A 23,934-nucleotide genomic window follows, 5' to 3' on the forward strand; every position below is an offset into this window, starting at 1 on the left:
TCTCTATGGTTACAGCTGCGTCCTGGGGCGTGGCCGCCAACGGTCCTCGGGGCGTGCCCATTGGTGGGCGTTGGCGTCAACGGCCGCGGGCGCCCAAGGGGTGGCCTTGGGATGGAGACGGGCGGACGGCAGGATCCCGTCCCCCGCAGCGCCCCCCAGCGGCCGGCGGCGGCATCCCAGCTGCTCCCGCCCTCTCCCGGCAGCAAGGACACCGTCGGGATGCTGCACATTAAAGTTGAGGAGCCCGAGGTGGAGCCGGGCAATGCCCAGGGGTACTGCGGTTATGGCAGAGAGTCAGAGGCAGGGTTCACGTGCTCCCACGTTCAGGAAATGGCTGAAGAGGCTTGCGGTGCCATCAAGAGAGAAAGGGACTATGAAGTGGGTGGTGGTGAATACCAGAACGAGGTGAAGGTGCTGGAGAAGTGGGGGAATGGGAAGGAGCCCTGGGGAGAAGGTGCTGTCAAAGTGGAGATGCCTGATGTGGCCTTTGAGGCCTTTGGGGTGAAGGTGGAAAAGGGTGATTCTCCAGCTGGATCTCTCTGTGGGCCCACCAATGGTCTGGCTGGATCCCTGTGTGGGCCTGTTCATTCTCCAGCTGGATCCCTGTGTGGGCCAGTTCCTGTTCCCACTGGATCCCTGTGTGGGACAGTTCCTGCTCCAGCTGGATCCCTTTGTAGCCCTCTTCAGTCTCCCACAGGGTCCCTGTGTGGGCCTGTTCCTATTTCCACTGGATCCCTATGTGGGCCTCTTCGTGCTCCAGCCGGATCCCTGTGTGTGTCTGTTCCTGCTCCCACTGGATCCCTGTGTGGGCCTGTTTCTACTCCCACTGGAGCCCTGTGTGGGCCTGTTCCTGCTCCCAGTGGATCCCCGTGTGGGCCTGTTTCTACTCCCGCTGGAGCCCTGTGTGTGCCTGTTCCTGCTCCCAGTGGATCCCTGTATGGGCCTGTTTCTACTCCCGCTGGAGCCCTGTGTGTGCCGGTTCCTGCTCCCAGTGGGTCCCTGTGTGGGCCTGTTGCTCCCGCTGGAGCCCTGTGTGTGCCGGTTCCTGCTCCCGCTGGAGCCCTGTGTAGGCCTGTTTGTGCCAGCATTGATGACAGCAAGGTGCAGCTACGTGAAGGTTTTGGGGTCCTCCCTGAAGATGCGAAGATCCCGGTTGTGGTTCACCCTTGGCCTCCTGGGACCCGCATCCAGGTCCAAGGTCCTCTGCCATCAGGCCTGCTCCACATGGCTAAAGTGCCAGTGAAAAAAGCGCCACTTAAAATGCAGTCTTTACTGCAGCCTTCTGTAAAGATCAGTACTGAAAACGTTCCCTTCACAGTACTCCCCGCCGATGCAGGTATTATGTTAAGAGAGCTTGCAAGAGTTCTGTAAGTGACACACAGGTCATCAGATAGGAGAACATAACTGGAAAGAGACATCCCTTTGGATAGACTGGACTTTGTACAGCTCCCTTCTTCAGTGTGAGATGTAATAAACATGTGGGAGCACAGAGCAGTGATTTATTAAACTCACTGCAGTTTTGTCCACTTACTCCCTGACTACATTAAACCCATTATAACAGTGTTCAGAATTGCACTGAGATGTGATTGCAAGTTTTAAGGTCAGGAGTCTGCTTGATTTTGAAAGCTGTGAAGCATTCGTACACCTCGCTCAGAAAACTTGGACATGATAAATGAGGAGCATGTAAAATGCCTGCATTAGATTTATTTATTTTTTTAAAGATAACTAGGTTTTCAAAATTAATGACTTAAAAGTGAAATCTGAAAGAATATAAGACTTTTGCCCTTTATTGATAATGTAGAAGAGTTCATTTTAAAGCCATTTTCAGAGAGGACATCTCTTGCTCAGGGATCAGTTGTGAGGTATCTGAGGGCTCATCATGACACCTAACCAATCTAAATGCAGTCTGTGTTTACAAAGAGCCAAGCTGGGTGTCATATAACAGTCATTGGGTAATGCAGGTTCCTCCAGCAAAACGAGTCCAAATCAGAGAAAAGAGAGTCAGAAATCAACAGCCAAAGCTCAAACTGGGAACAATCTCATCTGCAAAGCCAGGGACTGCAGAGGTGTGGGACTAAGCTGCTGTATCACCATTAGATCTGGTCCCTGCTTCCCTAGGGCTTTGGATACATAGTTCTAGTGGAGATGGCAAATTTGCAGTCACGTGATCTGTGCTATACAATGTTTAGTTTACAAATCCATAACAAAACAATCTAGCCAAATGAAACCCAAAGCAGAGCGTTTGCAGTCCCTATGCTTCTTTGGGGCTTTTTCTTTCTTTTTTGTTTAATACTATTTAACAAAAGCCAGGTAAGTGATTCCTTGGGCAGTGGTTCAGTGAAGGTCAGTGAAGAGCACTCCCTTACCTTTATTTTTCTAGGAATTGCATTGAGCTTCATGTATTCCAAAGCTCTAGTGATTCTTTTGGCTGGTTCTAAATATCCTCTTGATGCGCTATTGAATGTAACCTGTATGCATATATTGCATGCCAGATGATCCTCTTTCCTTATTCTGTTGCATAGGTATGCCAGACACTCCATTTAGCGATGACAAAAATGGCCATGTGAAGCGTCCAATGAATGCATTTATGGTATGGGCAAGGATTCATCGGCCTGTCCTAGCAAAAGCTAACCCAGCTGCCAACAATGCGGATATCAGTGTTCAGCTTGGATTGGAGTGGAGCAAACTGACTGAAGAGCAGAAGCAGCCCTATTATGATGAAGCTCATAAAATAAAACAAAGGCACAGAGAGGAATTTCCTGGTAAACAAGTAACAAGTCTTTATTTACCTGAATGCTTCAGAAGTGCAAGATTTTTTTTTTTTGAGAAATGTATCTCTTTCATTAGAGTAAGTAATAGAAAAAGATGACAAAAGTTTCAAGCATGCAGTCCTCATGTCAGCTTTCTAGTGCATGAAAGCAGGTTAATTCTTTACAGCATCCAAAATGATGTTTCACCCTTCATAGCCTCTAATGTTTCTTAGACCACCACAGCTACATCAGCTTTCCTGAATGCTTTAGTGGTCTAATAGCCAGATAGTGAGTTTACTGTGAATATGGCCTGCTGCATCATTTCATGATCTCCAGAAAGAGCGGCCCAGGTGGCCTGTGGTGACACATGCACCCATTCCTTAAAAACAGGAAAAGGAAATGCCACAGGAAGCACAAACAGCATTGTATTCTGTGGGATTCTTCAACGTGTAGACTTGGGATTCCCAAACAATGGTGTGGAAGATGTTGTTTCTCAACCTTTCATCAAAAAGTCTGAAAATTTGTACCCTCACAAATCCATTTCTCCATAATGCTGCAGTTCAATAAAACAGCAAAAGTACTTTGAACACTCTTTTTGAAAGCTGTTGAGATACCAAGTGTCATGATCCTTTCTCTCTCTGTTGTCATAATCCTGATAGTTCATGATTATGGCTAATCTGGGCAGACAAGGTCTGACTAATTTGTGAAAAACAAGGAAAAGATAAAAGCCACACTCATCCCCTCCTCATTGCGCCCTTCAAAAGAAAAAGGGGCTTCTTTAAAGTGGCATTAAGGGTTAGACTATGTAAGAACCCAAGCTGCTCAGTGTAAATTCATAATATACATCTCTCATATATACATATATATATATACATAATGCATAATATACATCGCTTAGTGTTTGGTTAAGCTTGTAAGGCAAAGCCAAATGTACTCCTCCAAAATCTATACAGAATTCCTAATGGGTCATATTTGCCATTGTCTCTTGTAAACTGCAGGTATGTGTGAGACTTAATGGGTTAATGAAACAATCAGGAGAGATCTACATTTTTAATAGAATCACAGAATCAATTACAGAACAGTTTGGGTCAGAAAAGACCTTACGGATTGTCTAGTTCCAACCCCCTCGCACAGGCAGGGACACCTTCCACTAGACCAGGTTGCTCAAACCCTTGTCAACTTCACCTTGAATATTTCCAGGAATGGGGAATCCACAGCTTCTCTGGGAAACCTGTTCCAGTGACTCATCACCCTCATAGCGAAGAATTTTTCCCAATGCCTGAGAGTACAGTCGTAGTTTTCTTTCACACCAAAAGCCCATAATACAGTGTCATGCTCTCTTTAACACGCTTACCTCAGCAAGGCCATATCACTCTCCATTGTTCTGTGTTTCTTTGTCTCACAGACAGTTACAATTTAGTAACATAAAACCAATGACCAAATATTTCCTTTTTATTTCCACCTCTGATAAAATGCCCATTTGCTAGGTCACTGAAACAAATGGAGTATTGCCATTGATTATAGGAGCCACTTTGGGACTCTTTCAAATTTTTTAATATATTTTAGAATTACAGATACCATAACTTCATGTAAAGAATGAGACCGTAAAAAAATGGGATATCTGTGTCTTTTTTCATCTCTGACAGATTGGGTTTATCAACCACGACCAAGCAAAAGGAAGCGTTTTCCACTGCCTGTCTCTTCTGTATTTCCCGAAGTTTCTCAGAGTGTCATCACTACAAATCCAGCTGACATTTGCCCCATCCAGTCACCTGCTTACTCTGTTGTCATCCCCAATGTTAAGAACAATATTGGATATCCAGTCTGTGAGTTTTCAGTGGTGAATGATTTTAAAAATTCAGGATTTACCTACTGTAGTAAAAATTATGTATATAGTAGTGTAGATGTACTTTAAACAATTTCTTGGTCTTTCTTGACACCACTGGTTCTATCAGTCCTCTGCACTGCATCTCCATCTCCCCATCTCTACCTACTGTTTCCTCAGCCTTTTAAATCCTTCTGGCTTTTTCATTGCTCACAGATCACTGCTATTTTGTAGCTCTGGTTACCTCCTTCTCAGTCTGTTTGGATATCTGTTACTCAACACTTGCTTTCTGTCAAGCTACAGCTGTTTCCTTTTCTTGTTCTGACTCTACCTCACATACTTCTTACCTCACCAGCTCTAACTGCACTAGTGCTCAGCCCTTTCCTACCACTTCTAAAAAAGCCCATTAGCTCAGTCCATGGCACCTCCACCCTGGGTTTAATGTCTCATGGTAGCGAGGGCACCATTGCACTAGAGCAAATACTCTGCAACTTAGGCTGCTTACAAGAGAGAGCAGACAGAACTGTCAACAAGGTCATCCAAAAGGATGCTAGTAGGGTGTTAATAAGGTGTGTGCTGCAATGATAGAGCAGTCACTAAATCTGAAAAAGAGTTTTCATGGGCACCTTTTCCCTGAGCAAGTTACTTAGCTATCTAGGAACACCAGTTCTGCATGTAGGTGTTTTGGACTTGCACATGCCCACAGTTTGAGCTCAGATTTTATACAAACAAAAATAGAATTAGAAAAGGAATATATTGAAATTTGCACCTAGCCTGGAAGGATTTTGATAAGACGTCAATATGGGCAGTTGAAATAGGGTATAGTATGAGAGCCAACAGTCCTGTGTAATAGCTGACCTTATTTTGTAATGAAAGAAGTATGGCTCAGGGTACGAATAGTGGATTTCAGCAACAAATAGCTTAATGGCATTTTAAAGCATACTGACAAGGGCTGCTCTCTTTACGATGAGACAAGAAAATGAAATGCCTGTTTACACTGTGTGGTAATATTCAGAGATGTAAAAGAGAGCACTCAGATTTGTTCAGGTGAAGTTCTGAGTTAATGATGTGATCCATTCTCAAATTCTTTTGTAAATTTGACTGAATAAAGTACTCACTTTCTTACCCTTGCATATTTTACAATGTTATGCTGTCCTCAGATGCTACTATGTTATCATTCCAAAGTTTACTATCCTATTGTGATTGAAATTATTCTTAAATACAAGCTGTAAAGATCTAGATGCATCTAAGTCCTGTTGACTTGGAATTTAGACTCTTAAACCAGGTAGTGGGCTTTGAAAATAATTATGCAATGTGTTTTGCAATCTTTGGTATAAAGGCAGCTCTGTTGGCAGGAGGTGTGATTTGAAAGTGTACATTCAAGTGTACTGCAAAACATTTAAAAGTGAAATTGGCTAGTGGGTACTTTGCTGGTGAAGCAAAAAAGAAAGCGTATTGGAGAGTAGGGTGTTTTAACTGTTGTTTTTGCTTCTCATTGCTGCTTTGGCACCACAAAGGTTTGTTAAGAATTTGGCTCACTCAAAGGAAGCAAGTAGATCTGGGAGGTTTTCTGTGCTTCAGACACTAAAAACACACTCCAGCCCCATTCTATGACCATATCAGGACATGAGACAGACCTCACCAGCCTCACATCCTCAACACTCACTAGCCATTTGCTTCTCTTTTACCCTTGGGTTTCTGTGAAAGGTTGACTGAGTTCCAAGTAGTGTATGACAGTGAGTTGCAATGAAGTAATGCTAGGACGGGTTTTGGGGAAAATGGATCTGGCTCTGGCTGTGGTTTGCTATGCTGCTGTTTGTGAAATTTCTTCCTCTGTTCATGTCTGATAAATAACTGTTCTGTCTCCTAAAGGTGAGCCTCCTGCCATCCGTCTGTCAGCTTCTTCCATTCAACCTGCTGGTCCAATTACTCTTTTCCAGACTACTAGTGCAAATACTGCATCAGTGGCTGTTCCAGCTCCAACCCGGCCCCTGTACCCTATAATTTCACCACAGCATTTCACTGAACCTGCTAAGACAGAAGCTCTTGATGTGTCATCTGGGCTCAATTGCTCTCTGAAGACATCTGCACCAGTTTTTATTGAGAGCTTCAGTGGAAACCCAAGTAACACAGCCAACACTAATGGCAGATTTCCTGTCTCTAATAATGAGCCCCCCAGGGAGTACCCAGGAGTTTCTATTTTCCCTAGAGGTTTACTTCTTCCCCAGGCTACCCCTTTTCTCCACTCACATGTCTATGACATTGTTCAGCCAGCTGGTCTGTTTGGAGTACCTCCTCGATTTTCATTTTACCACTCTTACATTGTACCTGGACGTCACTATTTCCCATCAAGGTAATGAAACCTTTCACCACAATACCAGTAAGAACAAATGCTAAAAGGTAGACTTTTGACTTAGAGAAAGCAGATGGTGCCTTCAGAAGGAAAGGTGCTGTTACTTTCCTATCCCTCCTGTGTGGTGGGAGGCTGCTCATAATTTATGCCCAGTTCCCGAAGGCTCCATAGTACTACTGCAGTAATTGGCACTGACAGACCCACAATAAATAGAAGTATCTGCTTTCCACTTTATGCATCTAAGTGCAGTTGATTTCCACTGAAAAGCATTAGGTAGTGTACATATATTTAGAAACTGATCAGGTAGAATTACAGTAGGTGTGTGAGATGTCTCCTGGTACTATCATTGGGGCTGCCATAACTACCAATATTTCTGAATCCTGGTGTGGTGGGAAACATCTCCAGAATTCTTATATAAGTAGTAATACCTGGGGTTTTTTTTTCTTTGAAGTCTGTGGGCAGTCAGAAATCACCAAATCCGAGAATTTACAAGCTAACACATGTAATATTCTGTGGGTATTTCCTAAGCTAAGCATGATCAGAAGGCATCAATGCCCTCCCAGCAGCAGGTGTGCTGCTCAAACACAAATCGACTGGTGGCCTACTGATGCTTATTCTTTGTAAGGAATCATTTTTATTTCAGGACTATGCAATATCAAACATAACAAGTTATTATGATAATTAGACTTAAGTTATGCCTGTTTATACACTGCTCATTCCTACTAATAGCAACACCCAGTATTTTCCTAGAGCAGTAAGTTACCTGGTCAGAAATTAAGGCTGATGACCTATCAAACCTTAAAGACATTGGTGATACAAGATGTCCTTTAAAGAAACACAGGACACATGTTCCCAAAATTGCTCAAGATGAAATTTGCTTAGCCCTTGGTCCCTGGAATTAGACAGTTTTGTGAAGCCTCTGAGGGAGAGGAGTGCTCTTGCACCATAAAAGACTGTTCAGAAGGCTGCCAGCTTTGCTAATACCAGGATCTTTCTAATACAATGATTCATAATTTCACATTCCTATAAACTCATTTCTCTCATACAAGACTCATAATTTATGAGTAGCCCTGACAGGGCAAATGCATGTATGCAGATTTATGCAGTAAAAATTTAAAGATTAGACTGGAAAGATGTATCATTTCCCCTAAGCCTCAACTGACATTGTATCAATGTCTTTATAACATCTAAACTGTCTATAACTGTACATTCTCCAAATAGTAACATTGACAACCACAAGGATCCTCTGTCAGTCCTCCTGTTTAATAAGCGTGTAACAGATGCAAGAGGTTGCTTCAAAAAATAAGTAACAGTGTTTTACCCAATCTCTGTCACAGATTTTGGCATACAGAAATAACATGAACAGACTTTTGATGCCTTTTTTTTTTGCTGTTTTGAGCATGCTGGTTAACATACTGCAGGCTGACCAGATGCTGGTTTATCCATGATGTTATTTCATTCATAAATATAATGGGCTTTGAGTTTGTTTTCAAAGCAACATCAAGTGTGTACCTAGCATGAAGGGGTGCACATGCACAGATATGGAGTCTGTGCACAACTCTTGCTATGGGCCCTAGTGTTTAAATAAGGCAAGGTTTTGAAGTATGTGTGTTCTGAATATTTCAACAGGGGAAGCTGGCTAGCAGAGAACATTAGTGTCATTCTGTTTTTTGCAGCTGAACAGCAATCTGCCTTTCTGAAAGCCAATTTACAATCTCTCTAATTGCAGCACATGCCCATTCAGCCGTCCCCCATTTGGCTGTGCAGATTTCCCCAGCTCAGTGACTGAATGCTTTAGCTTTTATGAAGACAAGTACCGAAGACAGGAATTGATGTTTCCAGCTCTGGACGGAGCCTATCCTTCCAAGGAATACCCAGAAGAAAGTACACATGAGAACCAACACAGCTATGTGAGCCTTGAAGCAATGTCCTCTCACAGCAGCTGGAATGAGGGGCAGGTTGCAAGTCCCCTACCACAGCTGGGCGTTGGAAGACTGGAGGAGCTTTTCTCAGCCACTCCATCTAGTTCCTCCAGTATCCACATAGTCAATGTAACTGATAGTGACGAGGAAGAGGAAATAAAGTTGTTGCAAGAATTGTAATTTTAAAAACATTATAATCCAGAGTTATATTTTAGAATGAGAAATAAATGTTTTCCTCAACATTGTCTTTTCAGTCAGTGCGTTCAATGGAAAACCCATCTCACTTGAGCAAGCTGTACAGGTCATTTTGAAGAATCTGATGATCTGTTTGCATTTTGAGGCTTGGGCCCCCTATATCCATTGGGATTGCATTATTGATAAAGAGAGGTACAGATAAAATTTCCACATGCTTCCAAACATAACCCTAACCCAATATAAAGTAGATATCATCTGGTTTCTTTACATTTTAAGTTTTCAGTCTCATATCAACCTTTTTATGCTTCTGTGGGGTCATAACTGTTTTCCAAGTCCAAGATCAAAACCTCTCAATTGGGAACTACTGCATTTTTTAGTTAAAGAAGGCATGAGTAAATCCTGTCTGCCCTACACATTGCAACTGTGCTGTGAACAGCCCCCTGGTCCCACTGCATCTGCAACGCAGGTGAATCATTAAGTCTTATAAATAGTAGAAAATGCCTGTTCTGCCTAAATCATTTTCTCACTGAAAGTTGATCTGGCCTGCAGGAATGTATGTGGGCAAATGGACCAATTCCTACACAAAGTATGTTTTGGGGTATAATACAGCTGCTTATGGGATTATTCTCTAGATCTAACTTTCTCCTTCTCCCATTTTTCTTTTTATACCCTATGTAGTGGGATAGAAGACATATTTCAATGCACCAGAACCTAGAATTGCTGCTTGCCACGGATAATACAAATTTACTTTCTCCTATATGGGGATGTCCAGCAGTGTTTTAAAGGAGGTGCCTCAGACCTGCATGGCTGTACCCTCTGCTTGTTGTGAACTTGCTGGTGCTGGTAGCTCAGAGCGAACTACCCACCTAAACCTGCCTTCCTCTGAACCATTCCTTAGCATGCTCTGGCAGCCCCCTGTGGGGGAATTCTCTGTTGACAGAAAACGGTTTTAGCTCCCATTTCTAGGTCATATTCAACCCACTTTTGAACTTATCTCCTAAATGCAGATTCCTGAAGTGCCAAGTATGTTGGATGTTATTTCTCCTCTTGCATTGTGTGAATACTTGTAGTCAGGGACAGTCCCCTGGGGTGTGCCCTCCTGCAAACCTGATTCATGACAGGGCAAAGGGTACTTGAGACATGTGAGAGACATATTCTACTCTCTTATAATTCTTTTCTTCTTTCTCTACTGTTTACTGTGATATAAATGAAAAATCACCTCACATGCTTAGCAGCTTGAAAAACAAATCAAATGCAAATTTTCCAAACAGTTTGTTTTCCACCTGCTGCTGTACAAGTCAAAAGACATTCAAGAGTGCTTCCCAGTGTGTCACTGCCTGTGGCTATCCATTTACAGACACTTTTCCTTTCCAAAGCTACTGGAAAGTTTTGTGGATTGCATGGTATTAAAAGCCCTTTCACTGTTATACCTGTTCCCCTTCTCTTACAAGAATAAACGATTTCAGTATCCTATGGTGTTGAAGTTTTTGGGTGGCATGGAGAGGACTACAGTGCTCTGCATGTACAAATACAGTTAAAAAGATGCAGTGTGTCTGCATGCCTCATCTTCTGCCATTAAGTTCATCTGCCTGCAGGAATGAAGCAAAAGTAGCAGCAATGACCCACCCTTCAAAGAAAGTCCAGAGAGTGCTTTGATACCATTTCACTAGCAGCACACTGGGACAAGCCCTTGCCTAGTACCTGATCATCTTACAGCATTTCACCCTCTTTGGCAGGACAGCTGCTCTAGGGCTCTCCCAAGTATGTCCTACATGGGTGGTGGAAAACCAAAGCTAAACAGAATATTTTTGGCCAGCTGAAGCTGTTCTCTACAGTTAAGACTCTGAGTAAAGAAGTTTGTTCTTAAATCACCAGTTCCCTTCACGGATTCACATCCTTCTTCCTTTGATCATTTCAAATGACTTGAAGGAGGAAAATAATCTGAAAAAATTGAAGGTTTTGCATTCCACTCAAGTCAGCCAAAGACATAAGAGTTCTGTCATCACTGCAAGTGTCTGTAATGCAGAGGTTAGGCAGGACAAAAAGTCTTCTGCTTTCTCCTGCTAAGACTTTGATTCTTGGTAGCATTTTCTCCAGTGTCAGCAGGAGGCTTTTCAGTGCCATTTGTTCAATGAGCTTTCCTATTTCTGAAGAGAGAGTTCCAATGAAATATTACTGAGCTTTTAGTATGATACATGTCCAAGCCATTCTCTGCGTAAGTCTGTTTCCTGAACAGGCATTCTCCTCCATAGGTCTTTCTTTTTCCTTCTAGGTGGCTAACTCATAATTTAATATGAAGGTATCAGGAGAATCATCATGTTTTGCTGTCCAGCTAACAATAATAGTGTAAAATCATCTTGCAAACTGTTGAGTAAGTACAGAAACCCCACTGCAAAAGCATTTCCATTAACTTAACCCTGAAAGTGAAACACCTAATTTTCAAGCCCACTGATCAACTGTATGCACAGCCCCTTTGCCCTAGGTGCTGCATGGAGGCTGCTGCTAATAAGTCTGCCCATCCCTTGATCACAGGGGATGTAACTGATAAAGGGAACAGAGCACAGACTTCCACATTCCCAGCTGCAGACTTTTAATCAGACAGTTGTGATCCTGGAGGAAATGAGTCTGAGCCTGTGTAATTCCAAGATAACTGAAAGCCTGACTTTTCTCTGTGAATCAGGCAAATGTCCCATTGACTTTGGGAAGAGCCTTTTGAAGAGATGGGTACAGGCAGGATCTGACTCATCCTGTGCCAGAGCAGGTAGTTACAGCATCTGAACACTGCTAATAAGGCTAGAAGCCCTTGAATCTTTCCATGCAACAGTGTCTCAGTAATGTAAGTGATGTATCACATATATATAGATTGAACTATATATAGGAACTGCACAGCCTGTGGTTATATTTTTACAGAGGGAGTTTCTGGTGATTATAAATTCAGATATCAATTCTCATATTACCAAGAGCCAAAGATAAAAATATCACTCTATAACAAATGCAAATATTGCATGTATTTTGTTTTTGTGATACTTCAATGCTGACAACAATCACAAGCAGACAGTCATTGGCCTGAATATTGTCACAATCTCGAATTAAGGAACCTTTTGTTCCATTTAATGCTTTTTTTGAGCTGATCTTATAGATGATCTTCTTATAGGGAGCAACCCCTGTGAAGATTGCTTGTACTGAGGAGGTTTGTGACAATCTTTCAGTGCAAATAGACATGTTCTTCATCAAAGTGCTCGATTTTTTTCCTTTGGGTAGACAGAAATTTCTTGCAGGGATGAAAGCAGAATAGCTGAATTTGTGCCTAAATTTGGCTTGCATTTTTACTTATTTATAATAAAAGCATCAACAATAGTGCCATTGTTTTCTTCTATGTTACAGGCAGCTATAAATAAGTTGAGGAGTTCACAGAAAACCAAGTTTTCCTTTCAAGATTCTCCATATGATTAGAAAAGTGCTGAAATCTGGTCCCTGGATTTTTGCTCTGGGAAATAACATGATTTAGTTGTGTGAGGAAAACTTGTGACCTGTCTGCATTCAGCCAAAACATCATTTACAGCCCAGTTACCCTGATGAGTCCCTTTATGTGTCAGCAAGATGACCCAGCTTTCTTCTGTAGGGGTTACATCAGGAATAAACTGACTTTCACAAGATCACAAAGTTTCAGCATGTGAAGTGCTGGGGGAGAAAAGGGATATAGATGAAAGCCATAAACCAAAATGGTATCTTTAAATGCAAACAATCACATTCCCTTTGGGCAACAGTGGCAGGATTCAGCAAAGACCTTCAGTGAAAGGTGGTTTCAATAGTGTAAATAAACCTCTGGACAAGAGACAAAATCATTACTATTATCTGTCAAACCTTTTTCTAAATGCAATATGAATTTCCTATTGGCCTGATTTACTGATACACTCTGAAGTGCAGCCAGGTGCAAATGCTCCCCACTTTTAAAGCTGATTTCCTGGAAGTTCACCTACACAGGCACTTTAAGTAGAGATGAATGGAAAGGGCTGTCTGGATAATGTGGATCAATGGCTAGCTGAAGAGTACAACTAAGAGGTAATGCTTTTTCCTGCCACTCTGAGCTGACCCCATAAAAATCTGTGTTGGCCCACCCTTGTTAGTGTGGCTGCAGCTGAGCTGGACCTCACAGCAGAAATACATTGACATGAGGCTGAAGAAGAGAAGGTTCCAGGAGACCATATAGCAGCCTTCCAGTACCTAAAAGGGCCAACAAGATATCTGGACAGGTGTGTAGTGACAAGGGGGAATGGGTTTAACCTGACAGAGGGGAGACTGAGATGAGATTTTAGGAAGTTCTTCCCTGTGAGGGTGCTGAAGCGCTGGCACAGGGTGCCCAGAGAAGCTGTGGCTGCCCCATCCCTGGCAGTGTTCAAGGCCAGGTTGGACGGGGCTTGGAGCAAGCTGCTCCAGTGGGAGTTGTCTCTGCCCATGGCATAGAGGTGGAACTGGATGAGCTCTAAGGTCCCTTCCAACACAAACCCATCTATAAGGGAAAGCAGTTGCTTTTCATGAGCTCAGCATATACAGTCCACTAACTTGGACCCCACTCTCCTTGTGCAACCCTGACCCCAGCAGCCAGGCACTGTGTTTGGTCGTCCTCCCAGTGCTCATCCGCCTGGAAGGCACAGGACCAGCAAAGAGATGGTGTGTGGACTTCAGTGCATGGCTCAGCCTTGACGGATTCAGGAGAAGCAGGGATGCTCCTTTGGGACTCTCATGGGAGTGAGTGGATATCCCTGAAAAGCAGCACAGGGAATATGAGCTGTGGATGTTCCCAAGTCCTTCCCCAGGTCTGGTCCCTCCGTCTGCCTTAAGGGGAGAGAAACAGTGAGCATCATATTGCTTCTGCCTTTAAAACCCAGCCTGTATCCCCAAAGCTGTTCAGGGGCAGTGTATTTCCCAGGATTGGAAAGGTTTAGGATGCTTCTGGAACCATGGGTTTAGCTATGAACGATTTGCCAGGATTACACATAAACATAGCAAATGGATAAACAACTCAAGCCGTAGCACAGCTCCTACAGGATGCTCTTGACAATGATTTGGCTGCTTCCCTCCACCGGGTCTTCCCTCTTCGCTAGCTTTTGAGGCACAATAGATTTCCGTGTTGGCAAAAGAGCTGGGGGGGGGGGGAGGGGGGTAAGGGGAGGTTTTGCAGAGGGACCCCCAGGGAGGTGCTCAGGCTTCTCCCTAGCCCCGCGGTGCCGAGGGGACAGCCCAGCCCCACCACTACTGCACCGACTGCATCCCCGGGGTGGGGTGAAAGAAGAGGAGGAGGAGACACCCCCATCCATCCCCAGGCAGGGGGCTGCAGGGCCGGAATTGGTGGGAGGAGAAAGCCGCGCCGGGCGGTTTTATACAGCGGGGCGGTGGTGGCGGAGCCCGTCTCCTGCCTGGAGCCATGTGGGGCTGGGGGCTGCTCTGCGGCATCGCCCTCTCGCTGCTGCTGCCGCCCCGTGAGTTCGGGGACCCGGTTTAGCGGGGAGGGGACGAGCCGGCTGCCCCCTACCCTGCCCTAGTGCCCTCGGCTGCATGAGCCCCAGGGGAGGGAGGGATGGAAGGAGGATGGGGGTGGTTTGGTGGGGGTATCCTCCCGTTTCGCTGTCTCCTCGCCCGCGTTCCCCGTGTCCCGGGTTGCGGGCGATGCTGAGCGGCTCCTCTCGTGTCTCCCCAGCTGGAGCGGCGGAGCGGCAGCCCGAGGTGGTGGTGCCGCGCTGGGCAGCCCCGCGCAGCCCCGGCACACAGAAGGTAGGTAGCGCCCGGCGCTGGGCTTAGCTTTTGTCTTCAAAGCGGAGTAGCGCTTCAAGGGGGAGGAACGATGTAGCGGTGAGCTCAGGACCTCGCGGGGTGCGTTTGGGGGCTTTTAGGGGGTTTGAGGGATTTTTTGTGCGGCGGGGGTGAACCAGAACGCCCGTCTGCTACACGGGGAGCGGCTGCAGCCCCTCCACATGATGATGATGATAACACTGATGATAACGTACCCACTGAAATGGTGGATTCCCCAACAGTGATTGCCTTTAAGATTCGGCTGGGCAGAATGCTGGGGCATCTAGTCCCGGTCATACTGTGTCTGGAAAGGTTGAACCGGATGATCCCTGAGGTCTTTTCCATCTTAGTGTTCTATGATCTTGTGGCTCCATGATTCAAATCCTGGGAAAGGCTGGGTGAGCTGGCTGGTACATCCTGGGCACTGAGTGTTGGGCTGCTCCTGGTGACTTGCATTCATCTTGTGCAAATGCTTGTAATCATTTGCTCTTTGCTATGTTTTAAAACCTAGATCAGGTCTATCTGATCTATATGGCTGTGGAAGGGGAGTGAGGCAATACCATCAGTGGCATTTAAGGCACAGCTGAACAGAGATATCTGCTTTACGAGGTGAATCCCAGCTATGAGGGTGCTTCACTGAGAAAAGCCACCCAGTAACTCAGGTGTATTTAACTGTGTCTTAGACACCATCTGTATCTGTGTCTTCTTCCCATTTATGGATGGGTGGAGTGATGTGTCAGTAGTCCAGCCATGCTGAGAACAACTATTGTGCCAAACTGAAACTCAATCACAAACCACAGTTTAGCTTTCCCAGCCTTTGTGTTGCCACAATCAAGAAGTTGTAAATTGCATAATCAAATGAAAGAGGAAAATCCAGATGGTGTTATTTACATCGTGAACCAGACAAGGGAAAGCTGCAGCATTACACTAAAGAAAAATCATGGCATTTCTCTATAAATGGTGTTGTTTTGGGGCTTATGGTCTCAAAGTTTCTAAGACTCCTTATTGTGTCATATTTAAAACAAAAACAAAAAGCTACAATCACTCTGTCATGCTCTTCTCTTAAAAATATTCTTGCAGTGCTGCCTGGAAGTTTTGGTTCTCTCTATTATTGATAGTGATACAAATACATCAGCATTTCCCCTTATACAAATTTGCTGGGTCTCAGGGGTCATACTTGGCTTGTTTCAGGCAAGTTCCTGTTGGCTGTAAAACCGGTGTTAGCAAAGCTTATGTCCAGCTGGGATGTTTCAGTTACACAGCAACTGATGGACTCTGAAGTAGTGGGATTATTGCAGGAGAAGGGAAGGTGTTCTTGGTAATAATGATGTTTGTAGAGCCTTTGTGAAGAGACTTGTGTGATCATGAGGAACCTCAGACTCCCCCCAGTTATGGGAAAGGCAACCTGCATTGCTTATGTGTTAGCTAGGAAAACAACAGATCTATCCTGAGATGTACTGAGCACCTGTGATTCAGTGAACTAAACTCAGCCCCTTAGAATTAGTTGCTGTTGTATACATGAAGTGTATCAACCTGCTTTGCATCCTCTGCATCTGGTGCAATATCCTGGAAACTGAAGGGAAGATGAATAAAACCCAGAATATGAGAGGGAACTGATGAAAGAAGTTTGTAATTGAGCTTGGAATTGATGAAATAGCAAATGAGTGTATCTCTGGGCTGACAGATCTTTCATCAGAGCATCCTATTCAGTCAGCCTTGCTTTATTTTCTCTCAGTTTAGCTGTTCTGCAAAATCCTCCCCAGCTGAAGGAGGAAATGTTATGAGTTAATCATCTCATCAATTTTCTTTCAGCTGAATAGGGAAGTTGGGATTATTTCATTTCTGGGCATTTTACTCATCCATTTCCTTTATGAGCACTCAGACTTGGAAATCCCCAGATGACTTTTGCCAGTGGTCCTGCATTGAGGGAAGTAAAACTGGAGACCTCCAGAGGCCGTTCTAGTTGGTCCTCTAGAAAACATATCCTAGACTTTCAGTCTCTTGAATGTTTCGGGTTCCTTTAAGTGTTGGTTTTAGTGTACGTATTTGCCATTGCACTAAGAAACTGGAGTCCTTTCTGTTAGCACAAGTAGTCCTTGGGGAGCTGGCTGTCCTCGGTCCTCATTTGGAGCTGTAGGCAGATTGTAAGCCGTGGATGTGCCTGTGTGCCTCAACACATTAGAAAGTTGCTATCAGGGTTTCCAGTACCTTGGCAGCCTGAGACTAGTAGAAAAGCAGCTGTGAAATACTGTCTGAACAATGGCTAGCGCTTAAAGACATCTAATGAACCCTGTTGCATGCTTTTTATTGGCATTTTCTGTGAGTAAAGACCTAAGTGAAAATGGTTCCTTCTGTCCTGAAATAGGCTCCTAAAAGTGTCTATTTCTGCTGTAACATCAAAGGAAGCTTTGGTTAACTGGCTTCTGTATTTGGTTTGTAAACCTCTGTGATGTGCTGTGATGTGGTCCTGAGCCTAGTGTGCAGGAGAAGAGAGTGTAGCACATCTTTCCCACCCAGTTGCACCTCCAAGTGCTCTAGCACCAGGACTTGTTGTTTGGTCTGAGCCCATATTCCTCCTGAGACACCAGGGTCACGGCTCAGGTACAGCATCCCATCAACCTGCCTGTACTGCTTCATGGTTGTACCATGGAGATGCAGCAGTACACCTGGAGCTGGGAGCCACCATGGCCTGTCCCTTCCACTTCCCAGCACTCCAGGTCTGAAGGCCGGAGGAAGACAAGTGGCTTACGGTCAACTGCAATTTCCAGGACAGTTTTTGTTCTGGATATGTTCATAACGATGATGTATGAGTAACAGGCACCATCTCCTTTGCATGCAGCATCCCTTCAGAGCTGAAGTTACAGTAAAGGCAGAAGGCCAGGACCTCATCTTGGAACTGGAGAAAAATGGGTAAGTGTGCTTGTGCCTTGCACTGTGGTCTCACTGAAATAATGAATAAGGATTACAATGAAATCAACAGGAAAACCTCCACTGACTTCAACAGGGTTTTGATAAAGACAGGATAAGGAAGTCCTTTTCTGGATTTCAAGGTTATTCCAGGTCTGAGACCTTGCTGATATTAATCAACCAAGCAGCACTACTGTAACAGAGCTTTGTCAGCAAAAAAACAGACAGTGACCTGACCCTCACTGTGTAAACTTATTTTTGCATCATAATTCTTATTACATTAACTACAAAATTTTGCTGATACGAAGTGCACTATTTACCAAATGGCTTGATGCTTTAGAGTCAGTGTGTCTCTAATGAGGATTTCATTTGCTGTGATCCGAAGAGGTCCTGCCCTGTTTCCTAGGAGAAACAATCTGACAGTTTCAATTTCATTAGTGCTGTTCATGCTAAATTGGACTGAAAAGAATGATTTTGCATTAACTGAAATGCAACCTCCTCTCAGGCACAATGCAGTAATGCTGTGTGCTGTCATAGGGTGTGATGTATATTGAATTCAGCTGCAGCTGCAGAAGGTTAAGATACATAGAAGGATTCTGGTTTGGAGGCTGTTCCAAAGCCTCTCTGCCCTGTAAGTATATTAGTTTCCAGTGGTGGAACAGCAGCTGGAAACTTAACTGCACAAAGCTTGTCTTTGCTAAGCAGCCCACTTGCACTGTTGGTGTTTCATTTCTTTTTAAGTGGGTCTGGAGATGTTTGTGTACTAGAATCAGTAGGAATAATAACCTTTGAATAATGACCCTGGTTATATTTTAAATGTAATGTATGGACATTCCAACCACAGAGCTTGGGGGCTCAGCTTTCCTCCTGAAAGACATCTTCTGACACTTCACTTATTAGTTCTGATGGCAGTGCATAAGCCTAAATGATATTCAGGGTGTTTTGGAGGAAAACCAGATTTTTCTTGGCATTGCCTGTGGTGAAGACTGAAATCTGATGGCTGGTGAAAGAGAGTGCATCCTATGAGGTGTTATCTATAATAGACCATATAAGCTACTGGGAGTTTAAGTGCTGTAAAAGCTGGTTCCCAGGCAGTCATGCACCTGTGTAAAGCTGAATAGAAACAGCTATAAATTCTGTGTGTTTTGGAGTCTCTCAGCTCTGAAAACAGAGAAAAGACCAGGCACCACAAGCACTGCTAACTCAGTGCTTTTAATGCAGGAAAAATAGCTCTTGCTGACTACAGTGGTCAGTTCTGAACTGAATCTGGAAGCAATGTAACTGGTAATGCTGTGGGGGGTCTCCTTCCTGGGGAAGAAAGGGCTGTCAGTGTTCTGCAATTGCTATGTAAAGGTGAATTTATCTCTGGCAAGGGCAAGGATCCTGGCTGAATTAATCCATCTGTGCTCCAAGCAAGCTGATGTAACCCCAGGTGCCTTGCGGGAGCGGTGTTGTGCTACTTCCAGTGCACACAAACTCATTGCTGTTGTTAGTAAACAGAATCATTATAATAGAAGCTTTCTATTGTGTTTATTTCCTGAAATGCATTTTCATTCATTGAGATGTATACACACACACTTCCACTGAAGGATGAATCACATTACTGGGGCTGATGAAATACAGCAAGTGGCTTGGAGGCTTTTTGTTCTTATTTTCTGTGGAAAATGCAAGTGATTCACAGGCACTGGCTTCACATGGGAATTCTGCCAGGCCTCAGGTCCTTGTTCAAGAAAGGTGATGGCACAATCCCCATATGCAAGTCTGAACCTGATTAAATGAGAGGCTCTGGAGAGCTGCCACTTCTCAGGGACTTGTGAAGATGCAGAAGTAGTTTAGAGACACTGAAAAGAGAAGTGATGAAGCAAACAAACACATGAAGTTCCTGAGAGCCCTGTGGATGCTGTCATTATCAGCATCCATAGAGCACTTCTAAGTAGAGGTAAACAACTTCTCCTTGTCAAAGCATACAGCAAGGCAGGATCCAGCCTGGCTCCTTGGGTTCCCAGCCTGGGGTTGCTCCGCCTCATCCAGCTCACCACTGCTACTGCTTGTCTTACTGTGGATACTGAGGTTCTAGCTGAGGTTTGGGGTACTGAATAGTTGCAGCATCAGAGGCTGCTTCTCTGAAGGGTCTGTTGGGCACCCACACAGGCAGAGAGAAGGTGAAATCTGCAAGTGGGAAGTGTCCCTCCAAAGCTGTCTGAAACCTGCCTTCTTCTGGTTTTGAGTTCACCTGTAAAGTGAGCTCAGAAGTGGGTATCATGGAACTGCAACTTTAAGGGAATTTTTTTTTTTTATTTTTAAATTCAAGTCCCAGAGTTCTGGGTCATTTAATTCATCCAGTTTAGAGGAGCCTCTGGAAACCAGCTTTGCACTGAGGTTGGTGATCTGTTCCCCTTGTGCCCTAGCTCAGCTCAGGGGTGTGAACACACCAACCTGGCTCCTGTTTACTCTCATGTGCATATCCTGGACTCCCACCACTGAAGCAAGCATGAAATGATTGGCATAAATCAGGTCTGGTTGGGATATGATTTAACCGATGGCTCCCAAAGCTAGAAAGGAGATACTCCAAGCTAGTGATACTGTTGTAAATGATATTCTCAGTGGAGTAGGCAGCCTTGTTACACATTCACCACTCTCCTTATGGAGAGACAAAGCTGATGAATACAAGCTTGCTCTGAGAGCTGGGGTAATAGTCACAATCTGAATGGCTTTGAGAGGGATACACTTGCTTTGAAAAAAACACACAATTTTCAATATGTGGAAGAGATGTTCACGCCAAGCCTGTGATTTCATATTCCATATGAAAAGGACATTGTGTTCATCCACAGAGGCAAGACACAGAAATGATTGCACATCTTTCCTCAGGACTGTGCACACTTCTGTATTTTGTAATGAGCTCAGAACAATTCTGAGGGCGGGCTTCATGCATTTACAAACACATTTATTGCATTAGCAGCTAACATAATATTGCACTATTTCCTGTTCAGGAGCTTGATAAGAAGGTGGAACCACACTGTAGTTCCAAGCAGAGTTCACAACATTAGTTAATGTTTCTGAGTAACAACAAAAGTATATCCCAAAACAACTCAGGCTTGTTTCAAGTGACTCAAGTACATGTCCTGCAGCTGCAGGATTGGAAAGCTTAAAGCTGCACAAACAACAAATATATGGAGAGATGCCTATAAAACAGCTTTAAATTTGGCTGGGGCTTATGAATGGAAGAATCTGAGTTGCAAACCTTGGATGAAAAGTGACTTTTTTAAAAAGCATTTTCATTTGTTAATAAAACGCAGCTTTGAGCCAAGCAGGGAGGGGGTGCTGGGATACTCTGGATACGTGTGGCAACACTGCATGGTGTGAGCCTTTTCTAGCAACAAGGAGAGCTCATGTTTGCACAGCAGAAATCTGCATGGAATTTGTCTTCTCACCTGAGTATCAACAAGACTTTGCTCCCTCTCTTCTTCCTCTTTGTATGTCTCATGAGGACAGGAGACTTGGGAAAGGCATTCTCAGCTGCACGAGGTAGTGAAGGCTTCTCCATGGGATGTCCCTGCATGCAGTGAATCCCATGAGCAGCATGGGGCACAGATATATGTTTTGCCTGTGTGTTTTTCCTGCTGCCTGCCCACAACAAATGTGATGGTGTGGGGCACTTGGTGGCAGAACCTCAGTGGAGATGAGCAGTGGAGATGGCTGAGGACAAAGAAAGTCCAAAGGTCATCATCTGGTCTGACTTCTGGAGCAATCCAGGTAGCTATTTTTAGGTAACTGGATATGAAAGGGAGCAGCATCATTTCCAATCTCATTTGGCCCCATCTGGGTAAGCAACGAGTGTTCCAGGCCTGCTTGATGCTCTCAATGATAAGAGATCTGTATGTCACTTGCATTTCACTGTTTCCTGCTTTTGCTCATTTCCAGGGCCTCTTCTACCAACTGAATGAGCAAAAGGGGAGGTTGCTGCCTGCCTGTGAGCAGGAAGGATATATGAGATTATTCCACTGATGTGCTATACATCATCCATGTCTAATGGGCTTCCTGCATGGGGAGAGGGTAAGGGTTATGTAAAGGAGGGAAATGGAGTTTCATCTTGCTCTGCTGTCTCTTGAAGTCATCAGGAAAACAGGGTTGGGACCTGGAAAACCATAGCTTCTTTTCAGCTTCCTCATTCCCTTGGGATATTCAGTGATTTCTCTGTGAGGGGCAGAGAGGAAATTGAGCCCTTTAAATCTTTTGTGCACTGACTCATTATCAGCCAGTTTCCCATTTATTTTATTTCCCTTTTCCTGTCCAGGCAACTTTTTATTGTTCCCATTGGTAAGCCAGAGGACTATGTAGCAGGTTTTGCTTGAGTCCTGATTTGCTTGGGTTTCGTGGTGAATATCAAGGATGATGTGGATGGCAGAAGGGGATGGAGAGTCTTTAGCCTGTGATATTTTCCCAGGCTTTATAAATGACTAATTTAGTTCCATCTCAATAGGTGGGAAGCTACTTATCCCTTCCAAACCGCTGCTGTTCACACAATAAACATGTTCTCAGGAAAGACTCTTGAGGAAAGGAGCTTAAGAGCTCCAGGCTTTGTCTGGGTGAAACTTGTCAAGAAAAAAACACTGGATTTCATTGATTGTATGAAGTGCCAGATTTTGGCTGGAGGATTCCAGGCAGGTGAAAACTCTGATTTCCCACCAGTGGTGGATACAGAAAGCAGGCCTACTGGCTTGCGTTGTCATGGGTCATGTGTTGGTGGTGTTCAGATGGGGTTACTACAGGTTTTGACAACAAATTCTGACTTTAAGGAACACTTGATTCACTGGGAGGTAAGGAGTCAAACTCTCCTTCTTACCCTACTTGGATCCTGTTGAGAGGCAATGGAGTGGGACCACAAATTAGAGGTGGAAATCTGATATCTAAACTTTCTTGGGAGAATCAATTCCCTCCACCCCCAGATGCTGGCAGCCTGGCTGGACAGATTTACTGTGATTGGAGGAAAGGGACAGGAAGGAGATGTAAGTGCTTGCAGGCTTCACTTTTCTTGGTCCCACAACTGAAGAACTGAGAGTCAATATTTCTCATGAGAGCTTCATGGGCTGTTTGGCTTTTGTTTTTGGGAAGGAAACAAAAAATGAGTGTCTCTTACTCCCTGGGTGTGTTTTAATCTGTGCTGTGCATGCAGTAAAGCCCCTCTGTAAAATGAACCCAAATTAAGTTGCTAATGGGATTGAATTGTGAAAAGTCCTGCTTTTTCCAATTAGCAAGAGCCCCAGCGTGCCACCAAGGCCCTTTTGGTGCCCATGGGTGACTTCTGGCTGGCAGAACTGAGCGTGTTCATGGGAGTCCCCTGTGATGGAAGGGTCTGAGCTCCTCTTGGGCTTGTGCTGACAAATGATGTTTCACAGGCTAGAGCAAACTGCTTCCATATATCAGAAAATAGGGGTGAGGTTCTGCAGAGCAGCCTTCAGGGAACAGGGGGGTGGGAAGAAGGCCTCAGCTTCCTGCTGTTTTGGGGAGTGTGTTGATGTGCCCCTCTCACCTCAGCTGCTTCTCTGCTCCTCTGTGGTGGATGGATGAGCCAAGCACTTGCACCATTCCAAGTGCCACAGGGGCAGCTGCCAATGAAGAAAGCTGGATGTAGCCCCATTCCCTCAGCCTGCTTCTCCCATTGAATACCATCAGCTTTTGTGTGCAGTATGTGACCTCTCTGGTACAGCATCTCGATGTGGCAAAACAGAGCCATGCTGCCCTATAATGTCAGCTCTGCATGGCAGGGCCCTTCCAGGCAGCAGCACAGCAGTGTGGGGAGGAGGGTTTGGTTTCAAACAATGATATCATTGACAGGCTGGAGGAGGACCAAGATCACTCCACGTCAGTCATCAGCAGAAACAAGTCTCAAGCCATCTGTACATTATGGCACCGAGCCACTCTTCCTTCACTTGGCTTCCTTGCTTGTATTTAACCCAGCTCCCAGGGTTTTCTGGGGAACAAATCCTGCCAAGAGCAGGCTAGTCCACCCTGAGCTGGATCTTAGGAAATGACTGATCTTGCCGAAAGATGGTCGCTGTTGGAAAGGTGTGAAGGCCTCTCTAGAACAGCCTGAGCTCTCATGTGTAGCTTACTCTGGCCTCAAACAGCCCCATGTGTCTGCAGCTGGGACTGAGGTTTAGCAAAGGAGAGTGCTCCTATCCAAAACAAGCT

General features: G+C 44.6%; 2 protein-coding genes across 2 annotated transcripts in view; both read left to right on the plus strand.

The window, feature by feature from the left end:
• The first annotated feature begins 5 nt into the window (after nt 1–5).
• SOX30 (SRY-box transcription factor 30) lies at nt 6–9,030 on the plus strand. Its single transcript, XM_034066967.1, has 7 exons — nt 6–224; nt 328–541; nt 1,118–1,336; nt 2,523–2,762; nt 4,397–4,576; nt 6,448–6,928; nt 8,658–9,030. Exons 1-7 carry the CDS (start codon nt 6–8, stop codon nt 9,028–9,030), a joined length of 1,926 nt encoding a protein of 641 aa, XP_033922858.1.
• A 5,377-nt stretch (nt 9,031–14,407) lies between these two features.
• ADAM19 (ADAM metallopeptidase domain 19) overlaps nt 14,408–23,934 on the plus strand; it is a 32,095-nt gene continuing 22,568 nt past the window's right edge. Inside the window, exons 1-3 of the mRNA XM_005147367.3 lie at nt 14,408–14,525; nt 14,744–14,817; nt 17,675–17,745. Coding sequence (XP_005147424.2) covers nt 14,471–14,525; nt 14,744–14,817; nt 17,675–17,745 — 200 coding nt within the window. The 5' untranslated portion in view covers nt 14,408–14,470. The remainder of the gene's footprint in view (nt 14,526–14,743; nt 14,818–17,674; nt 17,746–23,934) is intronic.

This window comes from Melopsittacus undulatus, chromosome 10 (genome assembly GCF_012275295.1).
Source record: "Melopsittacus undulatus isolate bMelUnd1 chromosome 10, bMelUnd1.mat.Z, whole genome shotgun sequence".
In the NCBI taxonomy this organism is placed as follows: domain Eukaryota; kingdom Metazoa; phylum Chordata; class Aves; order Psittaciformes; family Psittaculidae; genus Melopsittacus; species Melopsittacus undulatus.

Bases quoted from the DNA above. Each gene is read 5' to 3' on its own strand.
- SOX30 (XM_034066967.1), top strand. From the start codon at position 6: ATGGTTACAGCTGCGTCCTGGGGCGTGGCCGCCAACGGTCCTCGGGGC. The intron at 1,337-2,522 runs GTATTATGTTAA...TCTGTTGCATAG, and splicing joins AGTACTCCCCGCCGATGCAG to GTATGCCAGACACTCCATTT. The intron at 6,929-8,657 runs GTAATGAAACCT...CTCTAATTGCAG, and splicing joins CGTCACTATTTCCCATCAAG to CACATGCCCATTCAGCCGTC.